Raw genomic sequence first — 25,277 nt, 5'->3', positions numbered from 1 at the left:
GTCAAGTCTATGCCCCAACCACTGATGCCGAAGAAGCTGAGGTTGATCGGTTCTATGAAGATCTACAACACCTTCTAGAACTAACACCAAACAAAGATGTCCTCTTCATCATAGGGGATTGGAATGCTAAAGTAGGAAGTCAAGAAATCACCAGGATAACAGGCAGGCATGGCCTTGGTGTACAAAATGAAGCAGGACAAAAATTAATAGAGTTTTGCCAAGAGAACACACTGATCATAGCAAACACTCTTTTCCAACAGCACAAGAGACGACTCTACACATGGACATCACCAGATGGTCAATATTGAAATCAGATTGATTTATGTCCTTTGCACCCAAAGATGGAGAAGCTCTATACAGTCAGTCAAAACAAGACTTGGAGCTGACTGTGGCTCAGATCATGAGCTTCTTGTTGCAAAATTTCAGCTTAAATTGAAGAATGAAGGGAAAACCACTAAACCATTCAGGTATGACCTAAATCATATCCCTTATGAATATACAGTGGAGGTGAGGAATAGATTTCAGGGATTAGACCTGATAGACAGAGTGCCTGAGGAGCTATGGACGGAGGTCTGTAACATTGTTCAGGAGGCAGCAATGAAATCCATCCCAAAGAAAAAGAAATGCAAGAAAGCCAAGTGGCTGTCTGATGAGGCTTGACAAGTAGCTGAGGAAAGAAGGGAAGCGAAAAGCAAGGGAGAAAGGGGAAGATATATACAATTGAATGCAGAGCTCCAGAGAATAGCAAGGAGAGACAAGAAGGCCTTCTTAAATGAACAATGCAAAGAAATTGAGGAAAACAACAGAATGGGAAAGACTAGAGATCTCTTCAAGAAAATCGGAGATCTCAAAGGAACGTTTTGTGCAAAGATGGGCATGATAAAGGACAAAGAAGGCAGGGACCTAACAGAAGCTGATGAGATTAAGAAGAGAGGTGGAAAGAATACACAGAAGAACTATACAGGAAAGATCTTAATGTCCCTGATAGCCATGATAGTGCGGTCACTGAACTTGAGCCGGACATCCTCGAGAGTGAAGTCACGTGGGCCTTAGGAAGCATTACTAACAACAAAGCTAGAGGAGATGACAGTATTCCAGCTGAGCTATTTAAAATCCTAAAAGATGATGCTGTTAAAGTCCTGCATTCAATATGCCAACAAATCTGGAACACTCAACAGTGGCCACAAGACTGGAAAAGGTCAGTTTACATCCCAATTCCAAAGAAGGGCAACGCCAAAGAGTGTTCAAACTACCGCACAATTGCGCTCATTTCACATGCCAGCAAGGTGATGCTCAAAATCCTACAAGCTAGGCTTCAGCAGTATGCGAACCGAGAACTACCGGAAGTACAAGCTGGGTTTCGAAGAGGCAGAGGAACTAGAGATCAAATCGCCAACATTCGCTGCATCATGGAGAAAGCAAGAGAATTCCAGAAAAACATCTATTTCTGCTTCATTGACTACGCTAAAGCCTTTGATTGTGTGGATCACAACAAACTGTGGCAAATTCTTAAAGTGATGGGAGTACCAGACCACCTTACCTGTCTCCTGAGAAACCTGTATGAGGGTCAAGAAGCAACAGTAAGAACCAGACATGGAACAACCGATTTGTTCAAAATTGGGAAAGGAGTACGACAAGGCTGCATATTGTCACCCTGCTTATTTAACTTATATGCAGAGTACATCATGAGAAACGCCGGGCTGGATGAATCACAGGTCGGAATTAAGATTGCTGGGAGAATTATCAACAACCTCCGATATGCAGACGATACCACCCTAATGGCAGAAAGCGAAGAGGATCTAAAGAGCCTCTTGTTGAGGGTGAAAGAGGAGAGTGCAAAAGCTGGTTTGAAACTCAACATTAAAAAAACTCAGATCATGGCATCTGGCCCTATCACTTCCTGGCATATAGAAGGGGAAGAAATGGAAGCAGTGACAGATTTTACTTTCTTGGGCTCCAAGATCACCGCAGACGGTGACTGTAGCCATGAAATTAAAAGATGCTTGCTCCTTGGGAGGAAAGCTATGGCAAACCTAGACAGCATAGTAAGAAGCAGAGACATCACCTTGCCGACAAAGGTCCGTCTAATCAAAGCTATGGTTTTCCCAGTAGTAATGTATGGCTGTGAGAGCTGGACTATAAGGAAGGCTGAGCGCCGAAGAATTGATGCTTTCGAACTGTGGTGCTGGAGAAGACTCTTACGAGTCCCCTGGACTGCAAGGAGGTCAAATCAGTCAATCCTAAAGAAAATCAACCCTGAGTGCTCATTGGAAGGACAGATACTGAAGCTGAAGCTCAAATATTTTGGCCACCTAATGCGAAGAGAAAACTCTCTGGAAAAGACCCTGATGCTGGGAAAGACTGAAGGCAAAAGGAGAAGGGGACGGCAGAGGATGAGATGGCTAGATAGCATCACCAATGCAATGAATATGAACTTGAGCACACTCCGGGAGAGAGCGCAGGACAGGAAGGCCTGGCGTGCTATGGTCCATGGGGTCATGAAGAGTTGGACAAGACTAAACGACTGAACAACAACAAAAAACTGGGAAGCAGAGAGTGTCAGGGTTCGGACGATAAGTGAGGGAAACAACACAGCTTCAGTTATTTCCCCTATCCATGCTGATCGCATGACCGGGATTACCCTAATTACCCACGCGGTGTCGCAGGTTGCCGTATCATCCGGACCTTGCATGTGGTGAAAGCATAGTGCATCTGCACTCACCCTACAACCCACGGCTTGCAGTACGGGTTGTCAGGTGGGTGAAAATGCACTATGCCCACGCTGGGTTTTAGGGTAATCCTAGTCACACGACTGGCACACATGGGGGTGGGGGAAACAACTGACGCTGCATTGTTTCCCATGCCAATCATCTGAACAACCTCAATGACCACTTCTGCTACAACAAAGGTACAATTTGGCCTAACTGTGCTCTCACTCTCCCACCTACCCCACATGATGAGAGCATGTTTTGATTTTTAAATAAGTTTTTCCGCCAAAATTTTCATATATGAAAGAAGGGATGCACAACCACAGTTTGTGTAGCCGTTTTAGAAATAACCCCACCCAATATTTCCTTAAGTGGGAGACTGATTAGAACAGATAGTGCTTGCAGTCTTTTTTAGTTAACTTCACATATCCTTTAAATTCTATAGGAGACAGCTCCCATTAGGAATTTGGAAAAACAAGAGCCAGTGGGCTTCCTCCACCCCCATAGCAAGACATCCTGCTTCCCCTTGATTATGTTAGTACAGTTATTAAGCTACAAAGCAGGAAGAAAGCTGGTTACATGTTAGTGATAAAAGTGAAATTGCTCCCATTGCTCCAGAGAAATGGTCAGCCATACATGCTAAGAGAACTAAGGAAACGATATTGTGTGAGAGTGTGCGTGAGAGAGAGAGCACCCACATGCAGACTCCCTTCATGGCTTGGCAAGCTAATTCTTATCCAAGTGGGATAAGCAGCTTGAGATGCAGCTGCTTTTGAAAGAAAATGTGACAAGCTGAACTGGCACGCCCAACCTCTGAGTGCACTTCAGAATGACAGTATTGTTGGCTACAGTCCAAGATTAAGGACTTTAAGAAACACCTGGATCCAAATTATGTTGTACACTGGAAAGCATGTTGGCCACAAAGTTGATTTATATGTTGGGTCCATGTGACTGTCAAATCCTTAACTGATATCATTTTACCTTGATTGCAAGGGGAAACAGGAGAGGGAAAATGATCTTCCAAAGCCATCTTAGTGGGCAGCAACAGAGAATGAAAAGGGATAAGGTTTCAGAAAATAAAGGTAATGCTACTTCTGTTTTCCCACTTTCCTGAGCAGCCAACATCCATTCACAGATTGGTAGCTGTTCTATGAAGATATTAATTCCTTTGCTGACATTTGGTTTGGGTGGATTCTGCCTCTAGTAGTTTATCCAGCTTGCAACTCAGTAGTTTATCCAGCTTCCAACTCAGGAAGCATTTGCACTGAGTTTTTCTAGATTTATTCTCGAGCCAAATTCAGTCACCACTGTGACAGCTAGTATGCAGCAATTGCTTCCTGTCTCTATTATTCCATGGCTTTTGTTATATGCTGTCACCGACATCAACCATGCAGATTCCAGGCTCATGCTAAAATTCTTCTACCTCTTCAAGAAAAAAAAAAGCCTTATTCGAAGCGTGTCTTATTAGAAGTACAAAAAGCTTAAGGGACAAATGGGTTTTAAATGAATGAGATCCACAGAGGGCAAAGAGAAGTTGAACTAGAATCCCACTAACTTTACCTCTTACTTGCTGATTTCATTCTGTCAGCATGATTTCATCATAGTCACTAAAGAGAGTCTCAAGAGTGACCCATCAATGCTTTTAAATCACAACTACAATATTCAGGGCATATGAGTGACCTATTGTTGCCCCTTTCTCATTGCAATAAGCAAACTGATCTGCCATTCCAGCATGCCTGACAATTACAAATTTTTCTGTCTGGAAGCATCCTTTTGTGCTTCTTGTGCTAATTTAAAGAACTCCATGAAACAAATACCTCACACACACATATACACAACCTGGTGAGTGGCATAGTCATCTGGTGAACAGTATGAAAATTTTAAACACACATTTATAGATTAGCACTAGGAAGAAATGGTAATAATCAGCTATAATTTGAGGAAACACTCACTTATATGTTAAAACATTACAGCAATTCTGTAAGAAAGCTTTTGCACTGGGTTCTTTTGTTCTAAAAGATAGATATATAATTTTTAAGTGTTGATTTACACTGTATTTCAACAGATAGTAAAAAGATAAAATAATACAATGAACTGCTCTTAGATTTCTAATATAAGCCATATCCTATAAGAATCCTAGGCAATCCTATGCACACGTTTTTGGGAATAAATCCCACTGAACTCACTGGGACTTACTTTCAAGTCAACAAACATAGGATTGGGCTATAAAATATTTCCAGCTGATATGCATAAAAAGAATAAATGTCTCATTAGGCAACATACAGAACATGGCATTACAGTGTATAGATAATTTATGGATGTTGACTATTGCCAGTATATATGAGCACTTACTCAAACGCAGAGAGCACAGAGGTCCTCAGACATGATTCAACGCAGTACACACAATCCAATCAGCAATTATGCTGCAGTCTCAGTTATTTCAAGGTCTTATATTCTTTTATCAATATTCCTACATTTTCAAAGCAACAACTGCTGAGAGTATGTACTATTACCATAAAGCAGTTTGCCATCTTAGTGAATGGATGTATGAATGGATGTGATATAATATATATACACACATATACATACTCCATAACCTTATAACACACTGCACTGCAATTCCGAAGGAAAACGACCTTCACAGAAGCAACTTATTTTTGAAAAGAAAGAAGTCAGGACTTCCCAAAGGAGGACATCTAAGGAAAACAGCACAACAGTAAAGGATCATCATCAAGAGCATGTAGGTTTTCACATCTATTTGTAACTCATTTCTTACAGGGGAAACCATTTCCTTTTGAGCAAATTAAACAGCCTTTCAGTTTCCTTTTGTCTTAATTCAAGTTTAGATTCACAGGCAGAAACTATTTCTGTTGATCCATTCACCCTGGACTGGAAAAACACATTAGACTTCTAGTTAATGTAAAATATGTTTAGTACAAATAAAAGCAAAGTCTCCTCGCACCCCCAAAGAATGCACACCTTGTGAAATCCATTTACCTCCAAAGCAGCATTAAAGAAATATAGGCATTATTTTGTTTAAGTTTTAAATGATACAACAACAAGAAAAAGGACTAAAACAAACTCAGACACGCGCATGCGCGCACACATACACACACATACACACACAATTGTGTGAAGTTTAGATCAATTAGAGTTTCTATTTCATTACTTACATATGTTAAGGAAAGAGATTCAGAGATTCTACTCCCTCCAAGCCCACTGATTATATCTAAAGCTGTTGGCTGCTTGGAACTGAGCACCTCTAGCAATCTCTGTTTCACGAAACAATTCCCAAAGAACTGATTGTTCTTCCTATCTGCACTGAAAACCTACTAACGTCACCACCGTCTTCTCCGCATCATGCTTTCACATAGCCCCACACTTTACAGTATTACATAATGACAAGATGCCTCTGCCACTGTACCTTCACAAAAGTGCATTCAGTGAAGTCATGCTGAAATACAAAGCTGGAGATGGAAATCAAGCCTTTTCAATAGTATATTGCTACAAACATCTTAAGACTATTTATGAGGATTCCTAAAACAAAGCTAAGAAAACACACATCATTGTATTCTTTCTGTTTTCACTCACAAGATCTATACAGCAAGACTACTTTTAAATTCACCCCCTGCCCTCTCTCCACACATGCATACGACAGTGTCATACAAACTGCTCTGACAATAACAGGCACCCTCCGACCAAAAAAACAACATCGGCAATTGATTATAAGCCATTTGTAGAAATTGTAGGGCTGTCAAAGCCTCTGCTATAGTTGGTGGTTCATCCAAGTCTGGAAGTGTTTGATTGCAACCCATTTTTTCCACTGCATCTAAAAAACCAGAACATCCTAAAATAACTATTTAAAACATCAGCAACATTATCTGGGGCAAAGTGTTCTAACATCATGAATAATAGTACCAATCCTACCAACACACACACACACACGCCACTTGCTTATGCCTTCCCAATTACTCAAGTTACATCTGCTAATAAATGTAAAGAACAAAAATCAACTTACGGTTTGCACTGATTTCACTGTAAATACATTGTTTTTAAGTGCAGCCATTCCAATGAAATGCTACTATTTCTAGGCTTCCAGAGCAGAGGACAAAGGGAGCAGAAATTCTTTAGACAAGCTGCCCCTTTTTTCAGTTATCAAATTACGTATTGATTGGTGTGTTTTGTTTTTTAAAACAAAGACAAGAGAACACACATAATTAACCTGTTTCCATTTTATGCTGATCAAGAAAATTGGGGCAAAGGTGAAGAATGGACTGAGACTTCCCTTTGGATTGTCAGCACAACTAAACGGGTAAAATTGAAGAGAGAAAGTATAGAGTGGGGATTTTCACAGAAATGGTACGGAAATTAGACTCAAAAGCAGAACGCAGCACATCCTTACAAAATGTGCAAGAAGTTACTTTAATCCTTATAATCCTAAAACAAAATTCAAGGTTGGTTCCAGAGTCTTCTTCGGGCATCAGATATGCTACTTCACCATTAACACCACAAAGCCACAGGGTAAAACCAGAGGATAGTGTATGGAACTTCAGACAGTAATATATCTTTCCACAACTAAAACTCTGGGTACTGCCTCTAACTCAATTCCAGCACAAAGGAACCATTTGGATGAGATCCATTTTCACTAATTAACCAATGCAACATCTTCCTCCATTGTTGTGTTGTTTTATGGTGATGCAAAAGATAAATCTGGCTGAAGAATAGAACCTGATAGGCACTCCTTGACTGAGTGAACAAGAGGAGCATTGGAGCAAATACCTGTATATCAGCACCCAAAAGATTTCCATCCTTTGTTCCTACCAACAGGCTCTTGCGGGCAGTAGACTTGTAAGCCACCTATAGAACTCCACTGAAGGAGAATTTCTGAGTTTGGCTAAACACCTAGATGACTAAAAGATGAACTAGAGCTATAGACTTGACATGAGAGGCATAGTATATCCCATTAGACTTCTAGTGCTTTTTGTCCTCATGTAGTACATTCATTTCTTGCTACTCTTCCTGGTTCACTTCCTTAAAGCAATTCCCTGTAAATTGTTCCAGTATTATGAAAGCAAACATTCAGCTGCACATCTTAAAAAAAAATATAACCCTTCCCTCCATACTTGTCCAGATCCTTTTCATCAACTGAAACTGGTGCAATGGCCTGTTTGCACATCCAAATCATCATGTAGTAGCTGTGGAAAATGGCTAGCCTATGTTGACTCCTGGCTACTTGTGTCTGGGGTAAAGTAGTTGGATGTAGCATGGCCAACTAAATTTGATTTTTGGCATGCCATTGCAAACCATCTTAAAATGTGGATTAGCTCTGTCAGACCAAAAAGATGACCTTGGTCCATGGCAGAGGACCCACATGACCAGTTTGCCATAACCTAAAACAGGTCCAAATCAACAGCGGCTAGTCCTTTCCCATGGCTTCCACATGCTGAACTGGTCCTCATAATAGGCTCCAAGATCTATTGATATTCAGGAATGTGTAAAGCAAAGATGGAGAATCAAAAACATGTTCATGTGACTAGATGCTTTCCCCCGGTCCATCTGGATCCACCCATTTGCTTTTCGCCTGAGCATAGTACCTTAGGGTAATGTCAGATAAAGGGACACAACCCCTAGTTTTAAAGAGACAATTGGTAAGCTAGCAGCATCCAAGGAAGGGCTGATTCTGCCTTGATTTGTTGATATTTGTTAGTACGTTTGTTTTACTGTTACACCAAGTGGTTATGCCTGTTTTTGTAGCTTCCTTTGATTGCTAGTTCTCATTTGGGGGTAGCCTTCTCCTTTGGTCATTTTAGCGTATCAAACAGCATCTTAATTGTCAAAGGCCAGGTGGTGTATCTTAAGGAGTGTCTTCTCTCATACCTTTCTCCCTGTCCTTCACAATCTGGGAGTGAGTATCTGTTTCACATTTCGTCTGTTTCCAAAATAAGATCGACAAGGGATCTACACCCACTCTCAGGAACTCACTGCCAAAAAGGAGATCAGCCTAGCTCCCTGGTTGCTTTGAAATGGCAGGTGAAAATATTTTTTACTCCTTTTTAAAGTCCTTTTTTAAATTGTGGTATATGGTATACTGACTGCTGGTTTCTGGGTTTTGTTAGGTTGGCAGCTGCTAGGTTTTAAAATGATGTGAGTTGTTTTATTTTACCTTCTTATAAGATTTTAGAGTTCTAGAGTTCTTTATTACTATAAGTCACCTGGGGTGCATCAGGACACAGAATGCAACTAAGAGAAATAAAATATATGCATACATACTACTGCCTGAAAGCTGAGTTTTCCTCATGCTTTGGCACAAGCAGTTCCTCTCTAATGAGTGTGGAAAGCAGCAGTACACTATGTTCAATATGTGGCTTGCTCCCCAGTAAGTGTGCTTGGCATTGCACTCAAAAGGATATAAGCACCATCAACACAAATGCAATGTAATCAGTGGAGCAATACAAATGTATACTTTAGTCTGTGATCAAGACCAGTAAGTCCTGATCTTTTGTTTTGTTGAAACTCACAAGAAAAAACTGATTTTAAAAAGACCAGTAAATCCTTTACCCAGGTGTTTTGTAGAAAAGGGCCTGTCCAGTACATCACTATAATTCCCCTTTTATAAGACTTGTTTTAGTTTACTGTAGAGGGATCAGAGGGAGAGGGGTAAGTAGAGGAGGAGAGGGTGGGGAAATGGAGGAGCCAATGAATGAGGGTGTTGTTAGAGGAATAAGGGGCAGTGGCAAAGGGGATCCACAAGGACTTGGATCCAGCATTCCTTCTTCCAGCATTTCTCTCAGAGTTAAACCACATGGGGTTCCTGAGTGATACAGGTTAGAGGAGCAGTATGAGAGAGACAGTGACTGTTGGCAGAAGCAGTAGCCAGGAATGTCTGTGATTGGTCCTGCACAACCCAAGCAAGAGTTGAAGCAACCACACCACAGAGCCTACCTCAGCACTTGCATAGACTATAAAAGTATCTGGGAAGAAGCTCTGCTGCTGCTTGATAAGTTTAGAACTTGGGACTTCCTTAACAATAAAAATATGTTAAAACTGCAGCAGTAAAAGTTTCCTAAGCAACTTTGTGCAAGGATGAAAGTGTTGTTACAGGCAGGAAGTTTTTCTTTGCCTGCCTTGGAGGGAGGAACCAAATGCACCAAGGAAGCTACATACTGGTCAGAACTCATCCTCTGGCTCCAAAGAATGCCCTCCATCTTTAAAAAAGCATACCTTCTTACTCACTTCTCAACAACCTGCCCTGCACTGCAATGCTGCTCTAGTCTCCTTACTCGCCCCCTTGACGCATTTGTTCCATGTATTCCTTAGGCAGGCACTGAGTGAAGCTCCTCTAGTTAACTTTTTGTTCTACCAGGACAAACAACAGAGTAGAGAAGGAGGGGGAAAAACAGCCAAAAGCTGCATGAGAAACAAGAACTCCTCTTCCATTGACAATATGCACGCACGCACGCACCAAATCTAGCATGAAATCAGGCCAACACACTTGACTGACCACATGTTTAAAATATACAAAAATTAATATCATTTCAAGTCTTGGTCTAAATAACTGTGATCCTCTTAACTTTAAAATAGTAAAATAAAAATAAAAATCCAAAGCAGCTGAAGGAGAACAAAAAGGAAGTACTATTAAAAACAATTTCTAGAGCACTTTTAAGTACATAATGTGCTTTACAATTCTTCTCTCATTCATTCTGGCAATAATCCTGTGACTGTTAAGTTATTTCCATTTTAATAGGTGGGAAATTTGAACCAAGTCTCCCTATGATTTATCACCAAGAACAATAATCATGGACAGACTTCATTCACCTTCACAATGATATATTAAAATGTATTTGGCTCCTTTAAGCTGCTGACCTTGTTCACATATCACTGTGGCTGGGCTGTTTAACTCAGGACCTGTGGGGCTGAGCAGAGCGTGAAAGCAGTGTGTTTGTTTCCACTTTTAATTATCAACCAAGAATGCCCCATTCCTTGGTTGTTTCATGATGTGTGAACATGGAATTCTGAGTTGTTTATGGGTTAAACAACCCAGAATTGATGCAACAATTGCCCATGTTTCATTGTTGGGTTAACTCTCGAGTATTTAACAGCACAGCACAGAGTTTCCAGGTTTGCACATCACAAAACAATGCAGAAACAGGTTGTTCTAGGGTTATTAATTAAAGCAGAAACAATAAGCACGCGACTCACACACTCCACTCATCCCTGCAATTCCTGGGTTAAACAGCCCAGGAATTGCCACTGTGACATGCAAATTGTTTCACTGTCTTCCGATATCCACAGTGAGCACTATAGGCATGGGTGTTAGGTTCCTAAAGGTACTATGGATTAATGTGAGACAAATGAGCACAGTATTTTTCTTTGTTTGCTGTATTACTCCCCACACAAGAGCTGTCAACAAGTCTTCTACACTTCTCTAATCACTGATTGATCTGCTCAAACTTTTAGGACATGGTCTTACCCTGAAAGGTAATTCAAGTCTCTCCTTCTGTGGAACCTGGTCCAGAGTACCATCTGTGCTGCTTCTTTTCAGACTTGCAGTAACATCAGGCACATTGCTGAAATCTGCATGCAAATGAACAAATCATCAAAGAGTTAGCTTATCAGAAGTAGAAAAAGTATGTTTTTCTTCTTTCACAGACACTCTCTAATGGTCCAAGGTGGGGTGGGGGTGGAACTTCAAAACAGTACTGAAAACAGTACTGAAAACTTGCTTCTGCTGCAGTTTTTTAAAAGAAAAAAAGGCAGCACAGATAAAACAGCTTCTCTGAAGTTATATTTGATCTGCACATAGTTGATCTGCTAGAATAAAACTCTCCTTCCTCAGTTCCTAATGTAGCATCATCTGTCTACAATGTAGCACACTTTGTGCTGGTTGAAGGGAACAACCAATAAAATGATTGCATATATCAAACGATTCTCTGGGACGAACACAACGTTCCACAACATGGCGTGCTTCTTAAATTCCTTAGTAAGTCAAATTAGGGGTGGGGAGGTGGGGGGAGAATCACTTTTGCTTCCTTCTTATACTACTGCCTTATAGAACAACAGTTTGGAAAACTGGCTATAAGCATGCACAAGGATGTCCACTAGATAGAAATATCTGATACTGGCAAAAGACAAGACATCATGAATACAAGTGGAGCCAGTTTCCACCCAAGAAACAAAAATACTTCAAATTTTCCCACTGAAAGCAACCGGATTCTTCAGAAGTATATATAGCTTATGCAAATGTGCATAAATCTGATCAAAATTATTATATTTTGCACAACCGAGAAAACTGGAACATATTTGTATGATAAAGGGTAAGATAGGAATATGGGCAAAGAAGCAAGAGCTCATTTCTGGAAGGAGGCAGGTCGGCAGAGCTCACATAAGGGACACCAACCTGTCTCCTTCCAGAACAAGCTTTTTTGCTCATTTCGGGGCTTCCTCTAGGAAGCACTAAATCTCCCTTGCTTAAGTGGTGGGTCCCACTTGCACAACAGAATTGTCAGGACCCACTGCTTGCGGAAGGGAATCGGCGGGGGTGTAAGTTCCCCACTTGGTACTGCCCCTGGAGATCTACTTTCTGCCCAGAGCATCAGCCAGGCCTATTGGGCCTGTTATGATATCTCTTAAATTGGGTGTACTCTGGGACACAGCCATCACACTCGTTTATCTGCACACATTGGAGGAGAAAATGAGAAAGAGTTCACAAGATGTCCTACAAGCAACTTGTCACCACTGCAACTATTCTCAGCAGGGACACCCTAACAAACTTCTAAGAAATTCCACTGATCGTAGGAACAGAGTTTGAACATAATCACCTTAGGCTGTGGAGCAAATTTCAGATTCCCTCTGGTCTCTGAGTTTTTATGACATTTGCACCACATTTTCAGGTATTTCTGCTTCAGGCTATGAGACCAATACTAGGACCTGCCAATCAGTCCAGCATTTGCATTTTGTGCAAGTGTGTGCGTATGTGTCCAGGTGTGTTACATTAACAAAAGCAATATGCATTGGTCACCTCTACCCAATTTGAATGTATATGTATATGTACCCACTGCTTGCTATCACCAATGGACGACTACCATCACTGGACCACTACAACCTTTACTGGGCTACAGCAAGAGAGCCCAAAGCAACCTTTCTGCTAATAGAGCCACAATCTTGCCATGAGTGGAGGGGAGAAGAAGCAGGTGCAGTTTGGTCAGCTGCCACCATCTATCTCCCAGTGGTCCTCTCTCCCTCAACTGCCTCCAGAGGAGTTTCGGCACAAAAATCTTGTCCCGAGAGGATAGGCAAAGATGCGGATACACTTCTTCAGAACAAACAGTTGTTTGTTTGAGTTTTATTGCATTTTTTGTTGATGCTTAGGATTTTAATAATTTTCTGTAAATTGTTTTGTGAGGCCTGCCTGAAAAGCAGTACTTACATATCTTAGGGGGCAATCCTATTCAGATAGGCGGCTGCCTCCAAACTCGCCTATCCAATGCAAGGCAGGAGAAGCACGGAGGGGATCGTTCCCTCTGCGCTTCTCCTGCCCTGCATTTTCGGCTAGACAGCCGATTGCAGCTGTCTAGCTGAGGGAGGGCTCAGCGGGGGAGGAGGCTGCTGTACGACACATTTGATGTGTCGTACAGGCATTTTCATAGATTCATAGATTCATAGAATAGAATAGAATTTCTGCCCGCCTTGCCCCGGAACTCCTCCCAGAAGAGCCCTTTTCGGCCACTCCACACTCCTCTTGCGAGCGCAGAGCGTGGGGCTGTTCCACGCTGCCTCCGAGGCAGCGCGGAAGTGAAGGAGGTTGGTTCCCAGAAAGCCAGATATCCTATGGCTGTCTAGCCTCTGTCTAGAAGCCATAGGATTGCTCTCTTAAGTACCTACCTAAATAACTATAATGTTTAGTTAGATGTTGTTTGTGTATATTGTCTGTGTGCTTTTATGTAAATGGCTTTTTAACTTTTTATGTTGTATTTAATGTTTTAACTTCTGTAAACCGCCCAGAGAGCTTCGGCTATGGGGTGGTATAGAAATGTAATTAATAATAATAATAATAAATATACTGTTTACTGTGTTTCCTAAGCTACTAGACTGCAATGAGACCCTAACAAATATAGGAAATCTGTGGAACTTCTAAAGCAGGGGTGCAGAACTTCAGGCCCAGGGTCCAAATCTGGCCCTCTGGGAGTTCCCAGAAAGCCACGCCCCTTCCCCTGGCCCACCCCTTTCCACAGCCATCAATCTGTGGGTGGTTTCCTGGCTTTTGTGCATTTTTTCTCCATTCTAAGAGGTTGAACTGTCCCTCTTAAGCCTCAGTTACTTACATTAAGAACTATAGGCTAAAATATGCTCATATTTTTGGCCTCACCTCTTCTGCCTTTGGCCCCACCCACCACTGGAATGCAACCCCTGAGATCTTCTCCAAAATGTAATACATCCCTCAGGCTGCAAGAAGTTCTGCGCCCATGTTGTAAAAGCTGAGAGAGAGTAAAGCAATGGTTCTATCCAACATTTCCAGAAGGTCTACTTATTATGAATGTGCCCAGATTCTTTTTCCCCACCTTATTTCAATGCCGAAGACAAACACAGATGAGAGGCTTAAATCTACAGCTTTTAATCCATTTCTTCACAGGGACATACAGATGCAAATTCTCAGTGACTCTCAGTCTACAAAGGAATGCCTTCAGAGAATTCAAAAGGAAGTTAAGAAATTTGCCCACCGTTTGAAGAGGAAGGCGGTCTCACTAGCCTAACTTAAGGGGGGGAGGAACCTCTCTCCTATAAGACTTCTGAGCGCAGCTTCTCACACAAGGCCAATTGGGTAGATCGTCTAAGTTCTGCCCCAGCCTTCTCTCTCTTTGCTCTGCATCTGCGCCTGGTGTCTATTAGATCAGATTCTCCAACCCCCCGCCTCTTTCTGTTCGCTGTCTCTCACAGGGGTGTGTGATGAGGAACTCTCATCCTCAACCAGCTGGGCGTTTGTAATGTGAGAAGCCAGGCCAGTCATGTCTGGACTAGCCTGGGAAAACACCTCCCCCATGTCTGGCAGTTCTCCTGCAGAATCTGAACTGCTATCCCAACTCCCTGCACTCAGAAACAACCCTGACATCATCCCTGCTTCCATGAGGCCCCCCCTCCTTCTCTCCCCATGGGGCACCAGGCTTGTGGGGGTATTGCTGGTGGAAACAGTGCAGCAGCATAGGAGCATGCAAATGTTCAGCTGGTTCCCAGGAATGTTTGTCCCCATACCCCTCCCAGTCCACCAAGTACTGCAGTCACTCCTGGAAATGTGCGAGTCCAGGATGTCAGCAACTTCGAACTCCTCCTCCCCCCCCCAACACCGGAGGCAGGGGGGAGCAGTCAGAATGATGGGGGTCGCCGGAGACCAGTGGGGAAAGCAAGGAGTGATGGAAAACAGGATGCACCTTCAGGGAGGCGGGGAGAGCCAGTTGTAAAGCAACAGGGTTAATCTGCGCTGTAATCTGGAAAGGGCCCGTCCGTCACACTGCGAGCTTCTTAGTGGGGGAGGGAACGGAGGTATCGGGTGGACAACCATACCCAGTCCCCAACCTGCAGGGTCGGGCTGGCAATGCCGGTCTGCAGTTTCTTTATATGCTGCTTTAGCTTGCTTGATGTTGTCCCATAAGAGGTAGCATACAGAGCACAATTCCTCTAAAAATTAATGGGCAGCAGGCACCGAGGCAGGGCCGAGTGAAGAGGGGGAGGCCTCAGAATGGTACCCAAAACTGGCAAAGAAAGGAGTTTGGCACATGGAGAAATGGCACGCATTGTTATAAGCAAATTCCACCAGAGTTTCCATAACAGCACAAGTATTGCTCCAGTGTGGCACTGGTGCATTTGGTCCGCCCATCCATCTGGAGGTGGTGAGCGGAGGAAAGCCGGAGTGTCACATTTAGCAGCGCAAGCAACCCCTGCCAGAAACGAGCCGTGAATTGGGACCCCCAATCCAAAACAAGCCCCTTAGGTCAGCCATGCAGCCAGAAAACATGTGTCAAAAAGAGTTCTGCTGTGTCCCTGGCTGTGGGCAGCCCTGAGCATGGGATAAAGTGGGCCATCTTAGAAAATAAGTCCGCCACCCTCAGAATGGTGGTCTTACCTTGTGAGCGGGGCAAGTCAGTGATGAAATGGAGGGAGAGCAGCTTCCAAGGGCCAGAGGGTGTAGGCAGGGGATGGAGCAAGCCAGCAGGTTTACCCGTGGGGTCCTTCGCTCGTTGACAGGTATCACAGGAGGCGACATAGGTTTTGACATCTCGACATACTCGGGGCCACCAAAAGTCTCGTGTAACGCCATATAAGGTCTTAGTGAAGCCAAAATGCCCAGCGGTGGAGGAGTTGGGGCACTGATGGAGGACTTTTTCTCAGAGACATTTGGAAGGCACATAGCCCTGAGTGGTAAAGCAGCCCACTTTGCAATAAAAAGGGGGTAGACTTGGGGGCACCAGCTGCTTGTCCCAGTTCTGTCACCTTTTCATGCACAAAGGGATCCTGAGCTTGTTTGGTGCAAAAGAGCTCTATCCAAGAGTTAGGTTCAACTGTAGCTGCCAGACCTTGGGGGGGGGGGGATCAGGGCAGGGGAGGGGCTCTCCTCAACTCCCGGCTGCAGTTCCGGCTTACGGGAGAGTGCGTCCGCCTGTTGGTTGTTGGTAGCTCTCACGTGGCGGATCTTGAGATTAAATTGTGAAAAAAATAAAGACCACCTAATTTGACGCTGATTTAATGCTCAGGCGGTCCGAAGATTTTCCAGGTTACGATGGTCAGTTCTCACTTCAACTTGGTGCTGTGCCCCCTCCAAAAGATGATGCCACGTCTCTAAGGTGGACTTTATGGCTAGTAGTTCTTTTTCCCAGATGGTATAATTCTGCTCGGACAAGCTTAATGTCCTGGAGTGGTAAGCACAAGGCTGCAGCTCACCTCCTGCTGTTCCTCGCTGGAAGAGTACGGCCCCCACTGCAAAATCAGAGGCATCTGTTTGCACTACAAAAGGCTTCCATGTGTCGGGATGTAAAAGGATCGGCTCTTCAGCTCTTCAAACGACTGTTGGGCGGAGGCGGTCCAATGAAAGGGAGATTTTTTCCCTTGAGGAGGTCTGTGAGAGGAGTTGTCAGTCTTGCATAGCCAGGCAGGAACTTTCTGTAGAAACTGGCAAAGCCCAGGAAACATTGTAAGTCCTTCTTTGTGGCTGGATTCTGCCAGGGGAGGAATGCTTCGACCTTTGCAGGATCCATCTTGATGCCTTCTGCTGAAATAATATAACCCAGGTAGTCCAAGGATGTCAAATCAAATGCACATTTCTCCAGCTTAACAAAGAGACGATGCTCCCAGAGGCGCTGTAGGACAGTTTTCACATGATGTTGATGTGAGTGGGGGTCCAAAGAAAATATAAGTAAATCATCAAAATAAATGATAAGAAAAGCATCCAGATAATCCCGGAAGATGTCATTCATAAAACATGAAAACGCAGAGGGAGTGGACACTAGGCCGAATGGCGTGACTAAGTAATCGTAGGATCCGTAACGGCAGGAGAAAGTCATCTTCCACTCATCCCCCTCCCAGATGCGAATCAGATTGCAGACACCATGCAGGTCCAACTTAGTGAAAATCTTGGCTTGCCCCAGGTGCTCCAGCATCTCAAGGATAAGGGGGAGGGGGTATTTGTCAGGGACAGTAATGGCATTGAGGTTTCTGTAGTCATGGACAGGATGGAGCTCCCCTGATTTCTTCTTCATGAACATAGTTGGAACACTGGCAGGGGAGATGGAGCGGCGAATGAAACCGCACTGCAAGTTAGTGTCCAAAAACTCCCTGAGAGCTCGGGGTTCTGCTTCTGACATGGAGTACAGTTGCCCAGCCGAGATGGTAGCTCCTGGGATCAGGTCAATGGCGCAATCATAGTGGCGGGGGGGGGGGCAGTTGGTTGGCTTCTTTCTTGTTGAAAACATCTCGGAAGGCCGCATATTTTTCTGGTAGGGTCACCGGAGCAGAAAAATTGCTTGGGGAAGATAAGGAGGGAGAGGAAAGGGTTAATGCTTGAGCCAGGGCTGTCTTAGCTCCCAGGAAACAATGCTGTTGACAGTAGGGGGATGAAAACTGCACCTGATGAAGCTTCCAAGAAATCTGAGGATTGCATTTAGAGAGCCAGGATATGCCCAGCACAATTGGGTAAAGGGGCACCTTGTCCAGGTGAAACTGGATTTGTTCAACGTGCCCCTGGGAACGTAGGGTGACTGGCGTTGTAATCCAAGTTATTGCTAGAAGAGAGAGGACACCCGTCGATAGTCTCCACTTTCAATAGGGCGGGCAGGAGCAGAGCACAAATGTTGCGTTGCCGAGCAAATGTTTCATCCATAAAACTGGTAGTAGCCCCAGAGTCCACCAGCACCATGACATCTCTCCCCCCACACTGGGAAGAATGGAGGTGCACAGGAAACAGCAGATGGGACGAGGGAGAGATGTGTGGGAGGCGTACTCCAGTTGCAGATAGTCCCTCCTCACTGGGGAGACCCCCAACAGACTTGGGGGGTGGCCTAGTCAGGCTTGGGGGACAGGAGGTGGAGAGTGAGGCGGGGCTGTCAGTCGGGACCGGCAGAATCTAGCAAAGTGACCCTTCTTTCCACACCTGAAGCACCGAAGTTCAGCACACCGCCGGTACAGTTCTTTCAGCGACAGCGTGGATCAGGTTGCTCCCAGTTGCATAGGGGTCTCCTCCACTCCTGCGGCAGGACTGTGGCGGAGGGAGGGGGCAGTGGCCATGAGGGAATGGGAGGAGGGAAATCCTGACTAACAGAGCTTTTCTTGGCTTTGCAGCGCCCCTCCAGCCAACTGTTGATCTGCAGGCACGACTGGATGAGCTCAGCCAGCGTCAGTGGGCGTGGCACCCATGCTAGCTCATCTAAGATCTTGTCATTCAAACCGTACAAAAATTGGGCCAGAAGAGCCACATCATTCCACTGTAAATCCTGCATCAGCAAGCAAAAACTGGTCGCATAACTAGAAACAGAGTCCCTGCCTTGCTTGAGGCGACGGATATCCCAAGTTGTTGTCTCCACACGAAGGGGATCACCAACCGCCCCGCTAGCATTCATGAAACCCTGGTAGTCTGCCAGCAAGGGGTCATTAGCGAGGAGAAATGCCAAGGCACATTTAGCCGCCATGCTGGAAAGCAGGTTGATAAACCCCACATGAATCAGGTCCATCTGGAAATCCTCTGGCCGGAGGCACATATACAGTTCCGATTGGGCGCGGAAAATTTGAAACAGTCCCTTGTCTCCAACAAACTTCTCTGGCAGAGTTACCGGGCATTTCTGACGGGGAGGGATCGGGGTTGGAGGGGGTTGAGCGGCCACTTGTAATGCTTGAACAGCACCCATCAATTGATTGACCTGATTGCGAAGAGCCTGGTTCTCCTGTGTCACTGTGTTCAAAGCCTGTTCCATGGCGCCGCCTGAGAGCGCGGGCACTGGAAGAGACTGATGAAGGGAGGAGAGAGAAAAAAAAGAGGAGGCAGCGGGCAAGCTGTCAGGATTCCTTTAGCCCCCACCTTATTTCAATGCAGAAGACAAACACAGATGAGAGGCTTCAATCTACAGCTTTTAATCCATTTCTTCACAGGGACATACAGATGCAAATTCTCAGTGACTCTCAGTCTACAAAGGAATGCCTTTAGGGAATTCAAAAGGAAGTTAAGAAAGTTGCCCACCGTTTGAAGAGGAAGGCGGTCTCACTAGCCTAACTTAAGGGGGGGAGGAACCTCTCTCCCATGACGCTTCTGAGTGCAGCTTCTCACGCAAGGCCAATTGGGTAGACCATCTAAGTTCCGCCCCGGCCTTCTCTCTCTTTGCTCTGCATCTGCGCCTGGTGTCTATTAGATCAGATTCTCCAACCCTCCCCCCTTTCCGTTTGCACAGGGGTGTCTGACGAAGAACCCTCATCCTCAGCCAGCTGGGCGTTTGTAACATGAGAAGCCGGGCCAGTCATGTCTGGACTAGCCTGGGAAAACACCTCCCCCATGTCTGGCAGTTCTCCTTCAGAATCTGAACTGCTATCCCACTCCCTGCGCTCAGAAACAACCCTGGCAGAATGGTTCTGAGTGCGCCAGTGGCATCCTTAAGAACATAAGATGAGTTGCAGTGGATCAATCCAAAGGTCTATCTAGTCCAGCATGCTGTTCTTACAGTGCCCATCCAGATGCCTCTGGGAAGCCCATAAGCAGGACATGAGAGCAATAGAAGTGTCCTGCTCATGTTCTCCAACAACTGGTATAACAGCAGCCTACTGCAGCTAATACTGGAGATCTTGTTTGACCTCCAGGATGCAAAATGATTAAAAAGTAAAAAAAGAGGGGGTTAATCAGTATATAACTGCTGATACAGATCCAATAGGTTATGTTAATATGTTCTCTACGGCTGATGCCAGACCTCTTCGTTAGCTGTAGCCTCAAAATTATATCAATTTATTTTTATTTAATTTATTTATCTAATAGTGGCTCTACATCAGTGGAAAGTGCTTCAGTTCATGCAATCCTCCACTGATCCCCCACCTGCTATAGCCATCTGCACCATATCCCTTACTATTCTGAAGGGACTGCCCAACCATTAGGAGCATATTTCAGGAGAACAATACGCTGCTGTGGGAAGGTATGATCAGCTAACGTTGGGTGCCCCACCTTGCGCAAGAAGTGCTTCCCACAAGCACAAAGCCACCATTGGATATAAATCTTTTTTTTTTAATGTGTTCGGAAGTTCTGCATCTTCAAATGTACTTTCTCAATATGAAACTACATGAACAGGTGTTGCAGTGAATTTATACAAATTAAGAGCCACCAGGAAGCCATTGAGCACCAATAATGGCAGACAGTTTCAGTAAGAGCTGAAGGAACTCAGTGCTTGATGGTATTCAGTCCCATATGCACCAGTGTTTTGATAAGTTGCCTTCTTAATTACATTACTTACACTCTGTTGTGTTGTGCTGGCAGGCTGATATATGACTCACCATCATTCAAGAGATATTATAATGTAATCACCAGAAATCAAAGAGAATACCACATTTCCCAAGTCAGTTCCTCACTGTTAATTATTCAATTAAAGGAGCGCAGACCATGCACAGATGGGGTATTCAAGGAAGGAAGCATGGATTCCTCAAACATAAGGAAATAGAAGTCTCTGCACTTCCAGAGGTACAGACCATACAATAAACAAGGCAATATGAAAACTATCTGGGCATATTCAAAATTAAGAGAAACACAAAGACCATATATGTTCCTCAGAGTTTCTTCACCATACTGAAGGCCAGAACTCCACCCCCAAACCAGGAATAAAACTAAATAAATGCATCTGTCTTTCATGGAGGAAGGAAGTCCTTCCACTACAAAGGGAGCAAGCAGATGCAACCTTCACATGTTGCCTTAGCCCACTTAAATTAATGAAGGCTTAATTACATGCTAATCAGCACTGCTCTTACCAGCACATCCTTCTCTCTGCAAATGAAGGGGAAATTACAATGAGGGTTAAGGGGGAATGGGGAACTTGCTTTTAAATATCTGCCTGCTAGGATGTCTTCCCACCACTTGTAGTTCTATTTTGAACCCTTATCCATTTGAACAAGTGTCCTGTTGTTCATCAGCAAAACATCAAGTGTTATCAAATGTCAAGAGTCTGGTAGGTGGTGAAGACTCCCTCTCTTCCAAGCCAGAGGAAGGAGGTGCACTTTACCTTCTCCTCTACTGACAGAAATAGAGGACAGGGGCGTGGAGGACTAAAAATAAAAGCAGACGACATAGCAAAATTATACATGCCCAAGCTCTTGCAAATTAGGAGAGCTACATAGGCAATTTGTTCTGTTTTTAGGTCATGCCTGTGAGAGATTCAGAGTATATACTGCCTACAAACAACAACAACAACAACAACCCAGATTTGACTCAGATAATATATGCTGAACAAGAATGGAAGAACTTTGGGGAGGGGTCAGGGAAAACAGCCATAACATGGAAAACAGTTGACATGTGAATGGTTCAAAGGAAAACAAATGTTCTCACAGTAGCACTGCGAAGTCATTGCTCCTCCACAATCAGTCTGAAACAGAATTACAACTCTGATTCCACACAACACTTAACATAGTGCTATGTACCCCATAACAATTCCACAACGCCTACCCTGATGGACAAGATCCTAGGTACTATTTACTTAGGGTGGTTCCAGATGATGCTTTTATTGTGCCACTGCCCTACCTTATTTGCACAATTTTATGGTGGAGGAGAGAAGGTCCAGATTAGGGATGTGCGAATCAGCAAAAATCAAGCTCACTTAAGTTCTTCAAATTCCATCTATAAACTCATTCTGATTTCAGTCCATACCAGGTTGCAAACTTTGTTTCTTTCTTTTTTTTGCTCAAAAATCCCTGCTTATTTCTGTGCATATTTTTTTCAAATGTATGCATCAATTGTGTGCATCTTATTTATTTATTTATTGCATTTATACCCCGCCTTTCTCCCTCTCGCAAGGAACTCAAGGCGGCTTACATTATCTCCTCCTCACCGTTGTATCCTCACAACAACAACCCTGTGAGGTAGGTTGGGCTGAGAGTCTGTGACTGGCCCAAAGTCACCCAGTGAGCTTCCATGGCCAAGTGGGGACTAGAACCCGGATCTCCCGGCTCCCAGTCCGTCACTCTCACCACTACACTACACTGGCTTCTTGGAAATGTATGCATACTTCTTCCATTGATTAAAGTGTATTTGTGTGCATTTTTCAAAATGTACACATGCTGTCAAACATATTTTGTTTCGCCCACAAATCACATTACAAGCTTGCATCCGAATCTATGTTTAATCGTGAACTGGGTTCTAATTAAAAACAAACTGGAGCAAGCGTCTCATACATTCCTAGTCCAGACATTGTCGTGTTCCACTGGTAAGCTTCCTGTGTTTTCCCACTGCTTCTTCCATTTTTGTCTTAACAATGGAAAATCCATTAAGGGGAAAAAAGAAAGAAAAAAGGACAGAATAGCTTCACAATACCTTCTAATTGTTAACACCAGGACTCCTCTGTCTGGTATAACCCTTAGAAATAAGTCCTGTTTGGATCTAAAAATCACACATCTCCCTGTTTGTTGTGGTTTAAAGCAGCTCCTGATTCTCCTGGCTACCAGCATTACTGAAATCAGCCCTTTAAATCAATTGTTTTCTGTTCCCTCCTGGCTACCTTACAATTATCGATTTCTTCTTTGTAGCCACAGCAATATTTAGTAGTTTAAAAAAAATAGTGCAATTGTGCATCATAAAAGCATTAACTTGTTTTTGCAAAGAGCCAGTCATACAGGGCTGCCATGACTGGGAAAGGATGACTGAGGAGAGCTGCTAGGACATCTGAGGGGTGTCAGGATCGAGGCAATGCTGCCTCCCCTCCTCTGGCAGGGAAAGCCAGTTGTGGGTTAGGATCAGCGAGATAGGCAAACTGTCAATGTGCTGCTTCCCCTTTCTCAAGGAGCCACCCAGTTCACAAGGACACTCCCTTTCTGGGAAGTCCCATGTACTGTCAGTTGCATAGCTGGGTACTCTGAAGCAGCCTGGGGATCTGGACACTTGGGGGAGAGGGGAGCATGTAGCAGGACATGGTAATAGAGGAAAGACAATGTAGGCAGGGCATCACCAACTCCTTCAGGCAATGCCCTGAAACATGGACCTTTCCTCCAACTAGGTACATCATTACCACTTTTACCAGTCCAGACTGGGCAGGCTGGCTCCAAGTGTATTCCAAGGTTCTTCCAGAGGAGGCATTTACTATGCAACTGCCTTGAACCATTCAGGGAATTTTACAAGGAGGGGTTCATATGTTCTTGTCTTCCTAATCAGGATCACTTGGGGGGGGGGGTAGAAAGGCTTTAACTTCCTCCACACTGATCTCATCTCATGTGTGTGTGTGTGTGTGTGCAAGTGTGTGTACATATATGCACTTATGTGCAGTCCCTGATCCACCACCCAGGACCATATGCTGCCCTGAAAGCCAAAATGTTGCTCACACCTGCTTTAGGACCTAAAATGCTCTCATTGCATATTGTGGATTGTATTTCAAAGCAATAAGCCTCTTCAGTTTATACTTAAGGACCCACAAGTAATCTGGATGATGATGATGACAGTGGTGAAGAAGAAGAAGAAGAAGAAGAAGAAGAAGAAGAAGAAGAAGAAGAAGAAGATACGTGCCATCCATGTCCATTGGGCCTCTTCTCTAAGAATCAAGGCTGTTGTGAAAATACCATTAGGTCAAAGTATATTAAAACTATCAATTAGGTTCAAGAATATTAGAGCAGGAGCATTCACGCACAGAGAACTTTTACGATAAAAGCACACGCTGTGCAGCAAAATCTATAATAAAAATGATAGAAAGCAAAAGCTGACAAAAGGTTGACTTGCAGAACACACTTTCTACTCCGGAGCTAAAATATGGGAAAAGCCTCAAAACACTCTCTCAAATTAGTTTATATTTTGAAGGAAGAGAAGCAAGGAGGAAAAGCTTAGGGTGAAAAGGATCACCACATGTGGTAGCACTTCCACAAATGAAGATCAGATTTATTAGGCTATTAAATCAGGAGCTCTGAGTTTTTCATATTCTTCTAGCTGGTTTAATCAAAAAGCAGGCAAGCTGCTGAAGCCCTCTGTTTAACTGGTTCAGGAACAGGTCCAAGCCTCAAGAAGGTGTAAAATCATGGTGGTCCTGATATTTAAGTACTGAGTGGAAAGAGGTTGAAGGGAATGGCAAATGAAATACTGTACTGAATTTGAAGAATGGAAACAGCTGTTTAATAAACTAAACAATTATCCCTTTGCTAGCAACATTGCTGAGGTTGAATAGTTCAGCCTGGGAGATAAACATGTTACTTTATTTTCAACAAAACAGAAAAAATAAGCACATTTCCAGTTTCAGATGCTCTTTCACAACAGCTACAAATTACTTTGATGAAATAAAAGTAATTTTATTTCAGCGTTGCTAATTATCAACTTAATGCACTGATCACTTGCTCAGTAACCTTTATTAAAATAAATTATTTAAGGAATTTAAAAGCAGATATGATATGCTTCAAAATCAAGATGAAATATATTTTGTGGCTAATCAACTGATTAATCTCTTAGCTGATTAACCTGGTAGAAATCTCAATGTTAGTGTTTGCCCAAGTTAACCCAATAAATAAATATCCAATTAATATGAAAAGCATGGTGCACTTCGGTATAATATATTTTGTTTATTCAGAATAACCATATCTTTACTTTTGATTTCCAAGGGAGCATCAAACTTCCAGGAAAAAGTTAATATGATACTGAAAATCAATAGGATAGATAGATCAAGAGAGACAATGTGGTCTAACAGAATACTGGATGCGAACCAGGGAGAGTTGGATTAAAACCCCCGCTCCACCACAAAGCCCACTTACAGCACAATCAGGGTGCTGTACACAATCATATACATGTCTACCAAAAAAGTAAGTCCCACTGAGTTCAAGAAAAAAATGGACTGAACTCCAAGTAGGCTGAGTGACTGGGTGGGGCGGGTGGACCAAGGGGAT

General features: G+C 43.7%; 1 protein-coding gene across 1 annotated transcript in view; it reads right to left on the bottom strand.

Moving 5' to 3' along the window:
- TIAM2 (TIAM Rac1 associated GEF 2) overlaps positions 1 to 25,277 on the bottom strand; it is a 128,214-nt gene that overhangs the window by 39,221 nt on the left and 63,716 nt on the right. Inside the window, exon 14 of the mRNA XM_084827878.1 lies at positions 11,179 to 11,282. Within this exon, the coding sequence (XP_084684004.1) occupies positions 11,179 to 11,282 (104 nt within the window). The remainder of the gene's footprint in view (positions 1 to 11,178; positions 11,283 to 25,277) is intronic.

The sequence above is a fragment of the Heloderma suspectum genome, chromosome 1 (assembly GCF_057233095.1).
Source record: "Heloderma suspectum isolate Gila_16-S chromosome 1, 16-S_ref, whole genome shotgun sequence".
NCBI lineage: Eukaryota > Metazoa > Chordata > Lepidosauria > Squamata > Helodermatidae > Heloderma > Heloderma suspectum.
Note: the sequence above shows the minus strand (reverse complement) of the source record. Positions and strands in the feature narration are given on the sequence as shown.